Here is a 17,417-nt window from a genome sequence, read left to right on the forward strand (position 1 = left end):
TATAACAGCAGCAAAATAACAAAGGAAATAGGAAAAAATTATTAAGATATTGTGCAGGAGGGTGGGCCACAGCAGCTTAGCAGGCAGAGTTTTCGCCTGCCATGCTAGAGACCTGGGTTTGTTTTCCGGTGCCTGTCCATGTAAAAAAAAAATATTATGCAGGAACTTATTGAATAAAACGTTATTAAAGCACTTCTAGAGGAGCAGAGGAAAAGAATTAAATCAATGGAGAGATAAGCTATGCTCATAGAAGCACTAAAAATTAAAAGGATAGTAATCTTTCCTAATTCCAGTGCAAATGAAAGCCAATTATCAATAGGATATTTGCACCAACCATGTTCCAGGCTTTGCACTAGATACTTGAAATATATCTGAGAAGACTTCCTTCCATTTAGTAGGGATCTCAAAAGGTCTTTAAGATTTATAAATATTTGGACTGGATTATGAACGTGTTTGTTTTATTTTGACCATGGAAGGAAAAATATAAAACTCTAATAATAATTACCTCCAGGAGAGGGCCTGTGATTAATGTGAGTGACTCAGTTGGCCAACCGTCGTCCCCCTTCTCCTTTGCCCACCAGCTCTTTCCAGGAGCTGACCTCTGTTCTGAGAGATCAGAGCGGCTCCAACTGCTCCCTCATTTGGACCATTGAAGGGACTGGATTAGCTCTGTCAAGGCCTGTCCAGCACTAATATTCCAGTATTCTTTCATTCTATCCATCATTGAGGGCCTGTGCTGGGGATCTAATCGTGAGCAAAGCCTGGCCTTGTGGAGTTTACAGTCTAGCTGGGGAGACAGACGATCAAACAAAATATAAAAGTCACCTGTGCTAAGTGCTATGGAGAAGCAGTTTCCATGCAAGGAGGGGGCAAATAGGTAGAGCTGAAGGTGTGGGGGTTGAGAGCAGGGAGAAGGTTGGGGAAGAGTCTGAGGGAACTGAACGGAGAGTGGAGAAGGTTTGAAATAGTCATTGCCGGAAGTGAGAGAGCAGCGGGCTGCCAAAGACACACACAGTAGGGCTGCCAGGCAGTTTTGAGGAACCCAGAACATTACAGAGACTTAAGAGACAGTCAACGGATATTTGTTCAATGACTCAAAGAAATGCCATACAAATCATCTTAATCTGATATTATTGCACTAACGGAGATGCTTGGATAATTTTTTTTTTTTGATGATTTTTTTAAATGACATTTTGCTTCCCTTTAGAGAGCCGAGAAGAACGAACTCACTTTCATCACTAAACAGTCACCCACACTAAGACATGCGACCTTTGGTCAGCCAACCGGCAGCCAACGTCAGGAGCCACACGCGTAATGAAAAGGTCGCCAGCCATCCCACAAAACAGGTAAAGCACTCAGGGGCAGGTGACGGTCACCACATGCCATATCTGAATGCCGAGTGCCTGTGAAACGTAGTATTTCGATCAGTGCAGCCAAACAAGCTAAGATATTGGGAAGGACTCAAACATGAACATAAAAGGGGGTGTGTGTGTGTGACTTTTTAAAAGATATTTGTAAATTACAGTGTAAATAAACAGTAAGCTAACAGCAGCATGGGGAAATAAATCAAAAATAAAGGGAAAGCTCCGGTAAGCAAAAGCTGCCTTCCAACTACGTGGAAAAACACTCTAGTGCCCCAAGTAAATAAATAATAAAAGGATATGGAAACAATACACCTTGAAAACTCTTGTCCTGTCTCTGTTCTCTGGGCCAGAAGCAGTGCTGACAGGTTTATGCTGCCTGGGTTACATACCCAGCTAGCATTTATTTATCTCATAACACTGTAGTCCTTTTCAAAGAATCAGGTAGGACATTTCAAAGAACTGAAGCTGGTCTCCATGTCTTCTTTGTATGTCTCATTATTTTACCCTAAACTCCAGTATTAACTCTCAAGACAGACTTATTGACCCTTGGAATAGAGAAATGTTAGAAATAAGAATTTTGGAGTCCTCAGGACACCCCATTTTTGTTTTTCCCCTGATAGGAAGGCCTTTGAACACATATATCTACAAGGAAAAATAAAGCAATACACAGCGATTTTCATTCTTACCACACTCCATCTCCTGTTGTTTCTTTTAAAAACATTTTAATTCATATAGATCCTATCTGTTTCACAATTATAGTCATAACTTGCTTGCTCCCACATTTTCATATTATCTCTTAAACATCCTTCAGCGCCATCATCACAAGCAACCTGGGTGACAAATAAGTGTAGGAAAAAAACACTAATGTTTATTGAAAAAGCCAAAAAGCAAACAAAAAAAGAAACCGAAGCAGAAACAATAATAATCCAAGAACACAGAATTTTAGAACTAGAGAGGGCTTTGGTGAATAAAAGGGGGTTAAACAGAAGAGGTTAAAGAGCAGACAACCACTGATAGCAAAAACAGCTCTGGACAGATAAAATGCTAAATTGCTGCCATTTCTGCAGCAGGCATCGAAACAATCCACACTTCTTAAACCATCATAACTGCACTGGACAGAACAGCCTCATGCTGTGGTTTGTCAGGGTTCCTGAAATGGCCAGCTCAGGGCAGCAGGTACTTAGTCAGGGCCTGTAGGACTCACCTCCATGGCACAGAGCAGCTTACGAAAGGAGTGGACACTCAAAGGCATCGAGTCTGCCCCTAACCGCACCCTAGAGGTGCTGACACTTTTCAACTTGGACGTTAGCTTTTCATAGGACATATCCTGGGATGCTTGGTTTAGCATTATTTTACTCCCCTTAATTCTTCCCAGGAAGCAGAGACGTGGTCAGTATTATCCCATTTTATAGATCAGAAAACAAAAGGTTAGTTTTCTTTCTCAAAGGCTGTGAGCTGCAAACTACATGATGACTGAGGCTGCCTTTACAAGTTAGCCCAGCATCCCATGTGCAGCAAAACACCAGTAACCAAGAATTATGATTATTCTTACAAATCGGTATGGAAAAAGCAACCAGAACACAGGGAAGCCAGCTTCCATGCAGCCCATAGCACCAAGCTGCAGATTAGAACTCTTACTAACTCTGCATTTTTCCACCAAAATGCATTACACAGGACAGTAGCAGCCAAATAAACATTCTACTGAAAAGTGAAAAAACCAAGTACTCACAGACTCTCAACATCTGAAACCCTCTAAGGAGGCAGTGCTAACAAGCAGTCCAAAGTCTGGGTCCTGGTAATGCAGGTAAGTCCTGATAGCTCTCTAGAGGTTTCCTTATCTACCACATCTCCACTTATTCTTTAATCTAGTGAAAACACTTGCTAACCAACAGATTTTCATCTATACCAAAACAAGGAATTATTATTTTAAAACTACCTAGTGCATCAGAGAAGATCTGATTTAACAAATGAGTATGACTGCTGAATCAATATACTGATATTTCTCTTGGTCTCCAGTGTCTTGGAGAAGCTAGAAGAAAAATCATGGAAGACTCATACCAAACTTTAAAATCTTTTCTATAACCACTTGTTAAAATGTACTTGGAAATTTATTATTTGTTTGTATATATGTTATATGTCACAATAAAAAAGATTTTTTTTTAACTATTCATAAGTGTAGAATGAGGGTTCTTTAAAGGCTATGCAACTTAGACACTGCAGTGGTCCATCTACTCACAGAAGCTTTGTACAACCATCAAGAACTGGCAGAAACATCTTTCTCAAAGCTCCAGAAACAGTTAAAAGATTGCAGCTACAAGATGAATGCTGAACAAAGAAAAAGTCTACCTAGCAGCAGTAGGATCTCATGGCATCCTGAATGGCCTGCCCCCAAGCTTCCCCTGTGCAACTCCCTGGTCCTGGTACCAGAGGGAGCAGAGTAACCCTTGTGCATGTACTGGGAGCATATGTATCTGGCCCAATTGTCTGGCGGTGGCCTGAGAGATTCACGTCCCAGAACTTGCTCTGTGTGCAGAAAGAAGGTGGTTCACAGAGCTCTCCTACAGAATGCCATAGGAGAGAAGTCAAGTGGCTGCTTGAGACAAGAGAGTGCTGCCTGTAGGACACAGAGTGCAGTGCCTGGGATGGTGAGAAAATTTTTCTCTAGGGAAGAGGGGACACTCCTTTCTGCATATAAGCAGGAATTTCTAGAGCCAAATGCACATGCTCAAGACAGGTCACATGGCCTGAAAGGATCAGAGAGGTCTCCATGCTTGTGCCTGGAGCTATTCTCTAAAGTCCTGTATGGATAAATCCTGGAAGGACAGCACCTACACAAGTCAATCTGCAAAGACTGTAAGGGTGTTTTCTGTCTCTCCTTCTTTTTTCTTTTTTTATTAGCTCCTGACATTCAAGGAAAGCTCTGTCATGACATTAGCTGGATATAAGCTTAAGGAAGCAATGCCTCAGAGTCTAAATTCCAGTGGAAAAAACCATTAGATTATTAAAATGTCCAGGTTTCAACAAAAGATTGTAAAACAAATGAAGAAATGACCCCAACCAAAACCAATCCTGCCAATCTGTAGAACGAGATTCTACAGATTTCATGCACTAGGGTTAGTTTTCAGAAACCTATAACCTGCAGATGTATTCTTAGGTCAAATAAGTCCTGAAATGCAGAGGGCCCAGCCTCTCCAGAACATCAACTAGTTCCACCTCCAATCCCATATAATTGACAGCCCCTTCCAACACGAAAAAGTAGAATGGGCATAGCCCAAACACCCTTAAAGAGTGGGAGAAAGATCACAGATGATGGTGGAATTATACAGGGAGGGTAGGGTTTAACAGAGGAGTATGATTGCTGAATCATTATATTGCTATTTCTTTTAGTTTCCCGTATCTTGGAGCAGCTAGTAGTAAAAACCTAAAATTGTGAAATTGTAATCCATACCAAACTCTGAATCTGTTCTACAGCTACTTGTTGCAGTGTGCTTTGAAATGTATTGCTTTTTTGTATATATGTTATTTCTCTCACACACACACACACAAAGTTGATTGTGATAATAAATGCACAGCTAATGATGATAATGTGAACCACTGATTATACACTTAGGATGATTACATAGTTTGTGAATATATAATATATATCAATCAAATTGCATTAAAATTAAAAAAAAAAACCATGAAGAAATGGGAAGCAATGGCTCGGGCAAAGGAGATTAAAGCATTAGAAACTATCAGTGAGGAAGACCAGACCTGGTACATACCAGACAAAGACTTTTTTTAAAATGGTCCTAAATATGCTCAAAGAACTAAATGAAAACATGGACAAAGAACTAACAGAAATCAGAAAAATGTTATATGAGTACGAAGAGAATACCAATAAAGAGAGACATATGAAAAGGAACCACAGAGCTGAAGGCCGTAGTAACAGAAATTAGAGGTTCCCTTGAGGAGTTCAACAGCAGACTGGAGCTGGCAGAAGAATGGATCAGTGAACTTCAAGAAAAGACAATTGAAATTATGCAGTCTGAAGAGCAGAAAAGTGAACACAGCCTGGGGTACCTGCGGGACACCATCAAACAAACTAATATTGATACCAATACCAGTGTTGTAGGAGTCCAGGAGGAGAAGAAACAATAAAAGAGCCTAGAAAATATTCAAAGAATTGACTGGAAACTTCCTAAATTGAATGAAAGACATGAGTTTATATTCAAGATGCTCAACAAATTACAAACCGATAAACCCAAATACAACCACACTGTGGCATATTATAGTTAAACTATCAAATGTCAAAGATAAAAGATGAAAGCCACAAAATAGAAGCAACATGCCATGTACAAGGGAGCACCAATACGATTAAGCCGCTGTGAAAGCAAGAAGGCAGTGGGATGACTATTTAAAGTGCTGAAAGCCAAAACCTGCCAACCAAGAACTTTATATCCAGCACAACTGCCTTTCAAAACTGAGGGAGAAAAAAAAAATGAAGAAGAGATTAAAGATATTCCCAGATAAACAAAAGCTAAGGGAATTTGTCACCACAATAGACTGAAACCACATGAAGAGAGATTTCCGGTGAGAGTGAAAACACAGAAAATATAAATGCCAATAGTGTTGTACACTTCATTTATAACTCCACTCTTTACTTCCTACAGGATCTAACAGGCAAATGCAAAAAATGTAATGAGAAATTAGTGCTTTGGAACTCGTAATGTATAAATATTTCATCCGTGACAAGAACTACACAAAGGTGGGGAGTCAGAGGGGTACAGGATGACAGCTTGTGTATACTATTGGGGTTAACTTGGTACCAAAGCAAAGGAGACTGTTATAGACTTAGGATGTTAAATTTGAGCCCCACAGCAACTACAAAGAAAATATTGAAGAATACATGCAGGGCAGTAAAAAGTGTTCAAGGAGCATGATGCATACAGCCTACACCCAAGTGTTAAGAAAATGGACTGCTAGAGAGTGGGAGAAAATGATTCAGCAAATGAGGCAAAATGTAAAAATTGGTGGATCTGGGTATCTGAGGGATTAGAGAGTATGCAGACTTCTCTCTATAGGATTTGTATTATTTTTGTAACTGTCCTATAAGTTTGAAAGCATTTCCAAATAAAATGTTTAAAAAATAAACTACCTAATAGATAAATTATGGCAAATCCATGTTACACTGGAATAGTTACTGGCAAAATGAAAAGTTCAAGATATGAAGGGAAAGTAAGCTCCAAAATAATATGTATAATGTGATCTTATTTTTATTAATATATGTACACATAAATAATGTTTACATGTAGAAAATGATGCAGAAATAACAAAATCATAACAGCGATGCTCTCTGAGTGGCGCAAGTATGGATGATTTGTAGTTTCTTTTTCATGTTTTTCTATGTTATCCAAATGTTTTCCAATGATCTATGTATCATATTTGCAGTCATTTTTTTTTAATTTAGTATGATTTGCAGATTCTTAAAATATCCTTGCCCACTTTCACTGGGAATGTAAATGGGAACAACTTCTTTGAAGGTGATTTGGACAAATTTGTAAAATGTTAAATGTATGTAACTCTTGGACCCTGCAATTTCACTTGTATTTATCCCTCTCCGCCAGGTTCATAAAGAAGTATGAAAAAGTCATGACAGCACTGCTTATAGCCCAGAAAAGACTGAAGCAACTAAATGTCTATCATAATTATTATTATGATAATTATTTTGCCTCAAAAAAAGGGAAATGGAGGACTAGAAATGTCGAAGGAGGAAGACAGGTGAGAGGAAAACAATTTTCACTGTATACCTTTCCTTTTGTAGTTTGAAGTTTTTACTATGTGCATATATTATTAAAAGAAAAAAAATACTTCAAAAGCCTTGAGAGGGGGGTGGGTTGGGAAAAGACATTGATCAATTTTTCTAAAAATTACAGCACTTATTCCATTGTCTTCTTCATTTTGAAGGCAGCCACCTTAAAAAAATGCTGCCTCCAGCAAACAAAACTTCCAAGCACGCCGCTTTCGACATGGTATCCCTGGACCTCTTTGAGCAGCTGACTGAGAGCCTAAGCTGTGTTTTCAGCTGACTTCTAGGACTGGGTTTAGACACACCTGGGTTCAGCCAAAGCAAGAACACCGTGTCCTCTGATCACAATGTCAAGTCTCATTTGTGTGTAGTAAATAAGAAATATTTTACCTTTCAGCAAAGGTATCAAGTTTCCCCAACTCATCAGAGAGACCAACGAGGGAATCCAAGGTTCCCACCTAGAAAGATTACAGTGCAGTTAGAGGGACACACACTCAGGGCAGAGAAGCAGAGAAGCATGGCTGCCATTTCAACAAGGGTGCGGGAAATTCTGCAGCCTCCAGCTTGGGCTGGTTGTGCTTCCCCCATGGCCAAACAGGAAGCCGGGTAAAACTCTTAACATAAACCAATGGATTCTGGGTGGGTTCCTCCCCAGACACACACAGGATACACTGCCATATGGGGGAGAGGCTATTGTGTCATGATCTGGCCTCAGCTCATTTTCCTCTTTTGAATGGTGCTCTGCTATCCATGTTACCTAATCTCCTTAACCTGGGAGATATCCCAGAAAGCAAGTTTCAGAAGTTATCGTCTCTAAAAGCCTTCTTTCTCTAAGATACTCCAACCAATCCCTTCCCTCTGGTCTTCACTGTTATTGACAATGATCTTGCTGAATGGGGGACGACAGCATTTGCTGCCTCTTCATCGTTCATGGAGGTTCTTTTCAGATTCATTAGAATGGTCTAGGTCTTAATGTGGAAACTACTACAATGTCAAAATCGAATTCAAATGTTTAGTCACCGAATCAGAAGGAAAGAGCTTCTCGTGTGACCAACCATCAACAAGACATTAAAAAACAACTGGGAAATCAACAGGGCTGGATGTCTGCAGTAAATGAAGTTGCTTCTTTTCAAACAACCCAACTGGATTTTCAGTCACTTTTGGCAGGGATTGTGTCTTTTTCATCTTTGGATCCCATGGGGTATAGCGCAGTGCTTCCCACATGATAAATGACGAATGGGATGCTGAGTTAATCCTGGCATCATCTTTCACTAGACAAACAGTGGCAGGCTTGAAAGTCACCAAGACCTGGGTTCAAAGCCCAGTGCTGCCACTTACCAGCTCTACCCCGTAGCAATCCTGAACCTCTCTCAGCCTGAATCCTGAGCTATAAAGTGGGAGCTATGAAGATTCACGATGAATCATTTAAAGAACTTGCTTAACAAATGCTAGCAATTTTTACTAGCACCACCAGCCACAAAAGAAGCTGATGATACAGCTCTTCTGACAAAGGTGCAAACTGAAGTTTTAAAGAGGCTGGGATGATAGTGCAAATTGCTAGAAAAGAAGCCTGTAGGCCACTAGTTCCATCTCTCCAGCACCCCACAGACAACCTCACAATGGTGCTGTCCAAAGAATCATTTAGGTGCTACTTCCCCTGGGAAATCTACAATCTTTTTTGCACTGCAAAAAGTCCACTCTTTTTGAGGTTAAAAAAAATTTTTTTTTAACTGTACATATTTTGCTCCTCTTTAAGTTGTGTTTTGCTTTAACGTTTTTCTCCACTACTGGAGCCCTCAGATTCTCCTGCATTACACAAGTCTCTTTGTACCACCCACCCAGCTATTTAATCTCCTCCCTTCCTTCCAGCAAAACCAAAAGGATCTGGAGAGAAGGATTTCCTCCCAGGCCTCCTGGTCAAGAGGACCTCAAGGTTGAAGTCCTCCAAGTTTTCACATCTAAACTATATTGTTGGTGTTCTTAGAAGCTGAAGACAAAACAGGAAGAACCCGAGGACAACTTATGAGGATGCAAGTATGAAAACCGCCTTTCCCACTTTTTGAAGCACTAGACCCTGCACCCATGACCATTTCCTCCTGTTCATTTTCTACAGTGGCTCCAAGTTTTCCACAGGGAACGTAATTAATTGGGGTCTATGGTGTGAAATCCCATCAGACCACCCACTCTCTCCCCCATGCCCTCTCCATCCTCAGCCCCAGGCTAATCCCCCGTGGTCTTGCCTTAGCTTAACATATTTTCCTTCCCAGAGGACCCTTCATGGGATAGCAATTTCTACTCCCTCCACACCACCCCCTCCTCACCTATCACCTCCTTCTTCCCCAGGAATTTTACCTTGAAGTCAGGAATAGCAAATTTGGTATTATAAGACAGGTTGGACTTGGAGGTTACTGTATTCATCCTCTCCAGAGCTTGCAAATTTTCCTTATCACCAGGGGCAGAGATTAACCAAAACTCCGACATTCTTCCAGTCTTCTTTTCTCCAGTTACTGACAGAACCAACACAAACATACACAAACGTGAGAGGTGGAAAATCTCTCTACTTTTTCACCACTCCCTCAGAAATGAATCCACTCAAGGATCTGACACCTTTCCCATTCTTTTGTCTCTTTTGCCTTCCAGTTCAGGCTCCAAGAACCCCTATTTTCCCAAAGCAATGGGTGTATCTACAATGGGTTTATCTCAATTTAGGAAGCCTTCAGGCCTTCAGGAACTGAAGGACATAAGACTCCCAAAGGTCCTCCATCCTCAGGGTGGTTCTGGCTGGTTTTCAGGAGGAGGAGATGAGTGAAAACCCCGTAAGTGACAGCAGAAATTGGGGAACGAGAAATTTGGGGGGGCAATATGTGCCTCCTTCCACATCACATCTTCTGGGGTGGTGGATGGCAGTGGGGGACAGAGAGAGATAAAGGGAGGTATTTTTACAATAGCGTGCCAAGGCAAACTCAGAGCTTAGCTGACCAAACGTGAAGTCCGTGCTAGATTTTATAAACTTCGGAAGGGCTCTTTTTTTCTTCTTCCTCTTTTTCTTTTTTTAACAAGCCAAAAAAAAGAAAGAAAAGTAGGGGCGGGGAGAGCTAGTAAAGTCTTCTTTTCCTCCAGACCAGGTATATCTACTTCCAGAGTAACTTGCAGGGGCTGGCAAGTAGGTTCTGTCCAGCGCCTCTGGCCTCTGAAGTCCATTAGTTCTGCTCATTCAAACGCGTACACACCCACCCACACACCTCTGTTCCCTCAGCCACTGAATCTGCCTCCTGAACGCGTCTCTGGATGGGTAGAGGGGAAAAAATAAAATAAAAAATAGGATCATAACCTCTTAAGAGAAAGAAACCCTTTAAGGAAACTTTTTCTTTTTGACTCCCAATCTCTAATCCAAAATAAAAATCTTAGTTCCTCCTAACTCTGCGCATTACCAAAGGCAGTTCCTTTCGGTCTTGACTGTTGCTTGCCTGCCCGGGACAGGCTGGCCCTTCTCAGAACCTGGGGAGATGCCACCTGTCTGGGGTCAGGTGTTGCACGGCCGAGGCTCAGACTCTGCGCGCGCTGCCGGCGTCCCACGTCCCCAGCCGGCGAGTGGGGGACTAGGAAGGCGCCTCTCAACGAGGATGCGAATCCCCGCGCACCCGGGTCCTCGCCCACCGTCTCGCGTACTTACCGGGAGCGGCCGGGACGCGGACCGAGGCTGGCACCCGGCTCAGCCCAGCTCTGGGCGCAGCTGCGCGCGGGGTCCTCGGCGGGCGGCGGGGGCGCTGTTGGGGGTGCTCGGCTGGCGCGCACGGCCGGCTCCCGGGAGGCGGTGACTTCTGCAGCACCCGCGCGCCCCGCCCCGTCATTTTATTCCCAAGCAGCAAGGGAGGCGGCCCGCCGGCCCCCGCCCGCTGGATATTTGCATACCGGGGCGGGCGGCTGCCGCGCAGCTCCGGGTATCGAGCCGCCTCCAGCCAGGGGACCCAGCGGCCGAGGGTCCCGGGGCCACGCGGCTGTGTTGCCCGCGTCTCTCCAGACACCAGGGTTCACGCGCTGGGAACACCTGGAGCGATGGGAGCGGGAAAGGGGGACCATGACACGACAGGTTGAGGCAAATGTTTCCTGAGCCGCTGCGAGCGTGGGCTGGGCCCTTTGCAGAGAATCAGGGGGGTGGGGGGCATCGGACCGGGTCTCCTGGTCCACAATTTAACAAAGCGGAACAAGACGTCAAGACAACTAACTTGAGGCCAAACCAGAGAAAGGATTTCTGGGCGCGAGACAACCCCGCCCACCACCCGCGCCTCCTCCTCCTCCACGCCTCAGCCACCCCTACCCGCAGAGGCTCGCTTTCTTCAGCCGTGGCAATGGACCGCAATTCGGGGGCATCATCTGCTTGGTGGTATGTTTAAGTCCGGTGTAGAAAAGAGAGATCTAAGCTATAGAAAGCCATGCACCAGGATCCCATGTTTTGGAGCACACACCTGGGCAGAGGGACAAATCTTTCCTTGTGGAAGTGGGGTTGAGTTTGTCCACGGTTGCTAAGGAAAACTGCCGGCCACTCTACTCCTCCAGCTCGCCCGAGCCCCGACCCCCTTCCAAAATGCCCTGTATATAGGAGATGTTTCTGAACAGGGCTGAAAAAGCATAATCACCAGGGGGATTTAAAGCTTGCTGTACCAGTATTGATGTGAGTTCATGGTCATTGTCCTTTGAAATTAAGGGGATGGGGACCCAGAATATTAAAAAAGAAAGAAATCTCTAAGAATACATTTTTCCGTGGACTCAAAGAGGAAACCAGGGAATTCTGAGGGGAATGTTCTCAGTGGTTTCTGGGAAAGATTTTAAAATTTCAGAATTATTTTTTGGGGGGTGTTGAAAAATGTATTGGTTGTTTCTGGAGAATGGGTTCCCCCTGCTACAGGAAACTAGTCATACTGTCAATCAACCTATTTTTGGATATACTGTCTTTGGCAGCAGTATTCAGTACCACCCAAGATGTAACCCCATAAGCAGGGATGAGAAGCCCAAAATGTAGAACAGAAAGGTGGTTCTGAGGTCAGTGCCATACTATTGTAGATTTGGAATTGATAGTTTGGAACTCCCAACACCTGCACTCTTCGCATCATTGTTACTGGGACACTAATGTGCATTAGTCAGTCCTTGCAACAACTTCCTGAGGGAGGGACACCTGAAACCTAGGGATGAGGAAATCCGGAAACCCCTGTGCTTACAGGGAGGTTAAGTGGCTATTCCAGGGAAGGAGTGGGTTGAAGTTGGGGTGGTCTCCAATCTTGGGCTTTATCCAGTAATACCATTTTTCTTAAAGCAGTTTTATTGAGATATATTTACATACCATACAGTCCATCCAAAGTGTACAACCAACGGCTTATTGTATAGTCACAGAGTTGCGTGTTCATCACCATAATCAATTTTAGGATATTTTCATTACTCCAAAAAAGAAAAGCCCATACCCTTTAGCAGTCACCTCTCTATCCTTCCCCAGCCCTACATAACCACTAATTCAATTCTGTCTCTACAAATTTATTACATTTACATTTTTATGAATGGAATCATACACTTTGAGTACTTGGTGTCTGGTTTATTTCACTAAGCATAGTGTTTTTTTAAATGATTAATTTTTTTAATTAGAGAATTTGTAGGTTTACAGAAAAGTAATGTAAAAAATACAACATTCCCATGTACCCCCCACCATTATGCTTAGCATTAATGTGAAACTTTTGTTACAATTGATGAGAGAAGATTAAAATAGTACTGTTAGCTATAGTACACAATTTACATTAGGTATATTTTCCCCATATATCACCCTATTATTTTTTTTGTTTAACTTTTTTTATTAATTAAAAAGAAATTAACAAACAAAACATTTAGATATCATTCCATTCTACATATACAATCAGTAATTCTTAATATCATCACATAGTTGCATATTCATCATTTCTTAGTACATTTGCATCAATTTAGAAAAAGAAATAAAAGACAACAGAAAAAGAAATAAAATAATAGAGAAAAAAAACTATATCTACCATACCACTTACCCCTCGCTTTCATTTACCACTATTTCAAACTGAATTTATTCTAACATTTGTTGCCCCTATTATTTATTTTTATTCCATATGTTCTACTCTTCTGTTGATATAGTAGCTAAAAGGAGTATCAGACATAAGGTTTTCATATTCACCAAGTCTCACTGTGAAAGCCATATCATTGTTCAATCATCATCAAGAAACATGGCTACTGGAACACAGCACTACATTTTCAGGCAATTCCCTCCAGCCTCTCCACTACATCTTGAACAACAAGGTGATATCTACTTAATGCGTAAGAATAACCTCCAGGATAACCTCTCGACTCTGTTTGGAATCTCTCAGTCATTGACACTTTGTCTCATTTTACTCTTTCCCCTTTTGGTGGAGAAGGTTCTCTTAATTCCTTGATGTTAATTCTCAGCTCATTCTAGGGTTTTTCTCAGTCCTTTGGTGCTGAGTCTCAGCTCATTCCAGGATCTTTGTCCCACGTTGCCAGGAAGGTCCACACCCCTGGGAGTCATGTACCACGCAGAGAGGGGGAGGGTGATGAGACTGCTCATCATATTGGCTGGAGAGAGAGGCCACATCTGAGCAACAAAAGAGGCTCTCTTGGGGGTATCACCCTATTATTAACACCTTGCAATAGTAATGAATGTTTGTCATAATTCATGAAAGAACATTCTTACATTTGTACTATTAACCACAGTCCATCATCCACAACAGGGTTCATTATGTTATACAGTCCCATGTTTTATCTTCTCACTTTCCTTCTAGTAGCATGCACAACCCAAAACTTCTCCCTTTCAACCATATTCACATACATAATTCCGTGCTGTTAATTATACTCACAATGATGTGCTACCATCACCACCATCCATTTCCAAACATTTACAATCAACCTAAACAGAAATTCTGCACAAATTAATCATCAACTCTGCATTCTCTATCCCCATTCTATCCCCCTGATAACCTGTATTCTAGATTATAACTCTGTGAATTTGCTTATTATAATTAGTTCATGTCATTGAGATCATATAATATTTGTCTGGTTAATTTGTGTCTGATTTATTTCACTCAGCATAATGTCCTCCAGGTTCATCCATGTCATCGCATGCATCAGGGCTTCATTCCTTCTTCAGCTGAATAATATTCCATCGTTTGTATATACCACATTTTGTTTCTCCATCCATCGGGTCATGGACCAGTAATGCCGTTTTATCCACTTAGAGAACGCAGAATCACGGAGCTGGGTGTAGATCTCATTGTAGCAACAAGTGTAGGGTGCCCACACAAGTTGGGTGAACTGCTTTGTGTCGCACAACTGGTTAACGGCAGAGCTTCTCATAGAACTAGGACCTCAGATTACTTGTCTGTCTCTATCCTTCCCACTGGCCCCAGCAAACCTGCAGGACTGGATCAGAACTCTGAGCAGTAATTGATGATTTCAATTTCAGTCTAATTTTTCCTAGTCTTCAAACTTCAGGACCAGGCTTCTCAGAGGTTAGGCAACACATTTAGTAGTGTCCTGACCTTGCTTATATCATGCCATGCTTTCTCTAATCATGGCTTCTTCTATCTAGTTTGTGTCATGAAATAAAAGAAGAATCAGATACAAATAACTCCTGGGCATCCAATTAAGAAGACAATAAATAAGTATACTTTGTCTCTGGTGTTTCTTGTCTTACTCAAAATCTTCCTACTGAAGATCTAAAATCTTTCTAATCTTTCACATCTTAAGTTTCTTAAGATATTTGAATATTTGAATTTATGATAGTTGATGACAGCTGCAGGGGTAATGACTTTCTTTAATTGCCTTTTTTTGTGATTTATAAAAGTAACAGCATGCTTCCTTACAGATAATCAGGAAAGCACAGAAAAAGTATAAAGTAAAAAAGTATTTGTTATTCCATGATCTGAAAATAATCACTGTTAACATTCAAATGCTCTGTCACTTTTTAATGCATATACATATATACACATGACTATTTTGCAAGATTGAGATTATATCGTATGTAAGATTTTGCATCCTGCTGTTGATTGCTTTTTAAGGATTAAAAATTTATCAAATATATCTTATCAGTAAAGGATAATCCAGTGTCATAAACAATTTACCACAGTTTAGAACTCAAGTCAGATACATTTGATTTCAAAGCCAAATAAAGACCTTGTTGGACAACTTACACCTTGAAAGAGAGAGAGAGACAAAAAGAGAGGGACAAAAACAAGACTGCCTTGCTCAAGGGGGTTTTATTTGCAGTTCTCAAAGCCAACCAACCACATATGTACTTATCAGTTTTGAACTGATCAATCTTTAACAATCTTTAACCAATAAATCTTTAATATAGATAAACGGGAAATCAACCAAAAGTTGTAGCTCCCGCTCCCTTTGTATTAGGAAAATATAAAACAACATTCCCACTTTATAATGAAAGCGTTTGCCTTCTAATATCAGCCTAAAGCAGCATTAAACAACCTGCGTTCATTGACCACCACCATCACCTATACCCAATGTCTTTGAAATCTGCACACCTGCCTCTAAATGACTGCCAGTTTATGTGCCTTGACCACTGCTTAAAAACATTCCCCATGTTATGAACAATGTTTCATTAACACAACCCTGAAACCACCCAGGTCATAAGGAATGTAATCTTTTCCTGGGAATAAAGGTTAAAGAGAAAATGCCATCAGCTTTGAATCATATCTAGCTTATTAAGAGTTTGGCTTTGGCTAGATATTCCAGAAATGTCTCTGCACTTGGCACGGATCAAGCTTTGAGCCAACCAAAGTCTGTGCAAGATGTAACAATCCTATCAGGTTTAGGAACCAGAAGGACCAGGCTGGGCCAGTTGGTCTGTGGCTTTTCAGCCGCTCCCTGGTGCACTGTTTGGATCTCTTTAACTATTACTTCACAGAGAGCTATCAATAGGAGTTCCAAATTAGCACAGACATATTTGCACCTACAGTTGGCTCAGGTGGATTTTTCTAGGTTTTACCAAGAAGAAACCAGGGTAGTTTTTCTAGAGGGACAGCTTTATAGTAGAGAAAATTGGAATCTTCCCTTGAGAGTCAGTGAGTGTTGGAGAATCAGATTAAGCTTTAGAATCACACAGTCAGATAAACATCTTAACCTTGCTGAGCTTCAGGTTGCCCCAAGTGAAAAAGTGAAGACAATTAAGAACCCCCCCTTTTTTTAAAAAAATATTTTTATTGAGATATCTTCATATACACATTCCATCCAAATTATATAATCTGTGGCTCACAATACCATCACATAGTTGTTTATTCATCACCATGATCACTTTTAGAACATTTGCATCACTTCAGAAAAAGAAAGAAAAAGAAAAAGGAAAAACCTCTTACATCCCATGTTAGAGTTACCCCTTACCTCTTCTGCTCATTGACCACTAGTATTTCAATCTACCCAATTTATTTTTTACCACTTATCTCCCTTATTATTTATTTATTGTCTTTATTATTTTTTTTACTCATTTGTCCATATCCTGGATAAAAGAAGCATCAGACACAGGTTTTCACACTCACGCAGTCACATTGTAAAATCTATATAGTTATACAATCGTCTTCAAGAATCAAATTACTAGAATACAGTTCAACAGTTTCAACAGTTTCAGAAACTTCCCTCTAGCCCCTCCAATACACCATAAACTAAGAAGGGATAGCTATAGAATACATAAGAATAACCTCCAGGAAACCTCTCAACTCTGAAATCTCTCAGCCACTGAAACTTTATTTTGTATCATTTATCTCTTCCCTCTTTTGGTCAAGAAGGCTTTCTCAGTCCCATGATGCCGGGTCCCGACTCATTCCAGAAGTCATGTCCCCGTTGCCAGGGAGATTTACACCGCTGGGAGTCATGTCCCACATAGAGGGGAGGGCAGTAAGTTCACCCACCGAGTTGGCTTAGAGGCCACATCTGAGCAACAAAGGAGGTTCTTTGGGGTGACTCTTTTTTTTTAAATTTAGTTATTAATTAAAAAATTAAGAAACCAAATAAAACTTCAACATATATAATCAGTAATTCACAATATCATTACTTAGTTGCATATTCATCATTTCTTAGAACATTTGCAATAATTCAGAAAAAGAAATAAGACAACAGAAAAAGAAATAAAACGAACACAGAAAAGGAAAAAAAAAAGATTATACCCACCATACCCCTTACCCCTCGCTTTCATTGATCATTAGCATTTCAAACTAAATTTATTTTAGCATTTG

At 41.1% G+C, this 17,417-nt stretch overlaps 1 protein-coding gene across 5 annotated transcripts in view; it reads right to left on the reverse strand.

The window, feature by feature from the left end:
• Nucleotides 1-10,922, reverse strand: part of ATP6V1C2 (ATPase H+ transporting V1 subunit C2) — a 62,110-nt gene extending 51,188 nt beyond the window's left edge. For all 5 annotated transcript variants that reach the window (XM_077153190.1, XM_077153187.1, XM_077153189.1 and 2 more), the window contains exons 1-3: nucleotides 10,826-10,922; nucleotides 9,505-9,659; nucleotides 7,543-7,610 (exon numbers count right to left, since the gene is read on the reverse strand). In XM_077153190.1, coding sequence (XP_077009305.1) covers nucleotides 7,543-7,610; nucleotides 9,505-9,633 — 197 coding nt within the window. In that variant the 5' untranslated portion in view covers nucleotides 9,634-9,659; nucleotides 10,826-10,922. The remainder of the gene's footprint in view (nucleotides 1-7,542; nucleotides 7,611-9,504; nucleotides 9,660-10,825) is intronic.
• Between the last annotated feature and the right edge of the window lie 6,495 nt (nucleotides 10,923-17,417).

The sequence above is a fragment of the Tamandua tetradactyla genome, chromosome 3 (assembly GCF_023851605.1).
Source record: "Tamandua tetradactyla isolate mTamTet1 chromosome 3, mTamTet1.pri, whole genome shotgun sequence".
In the NCBI taxonomy this organism is placed as follows: Eukaryota; Metazoa; Chordata; class Mammalia; order Pilosa; family Myrmecophagidae; genus Tamandua; species Tamandua tetradactyla.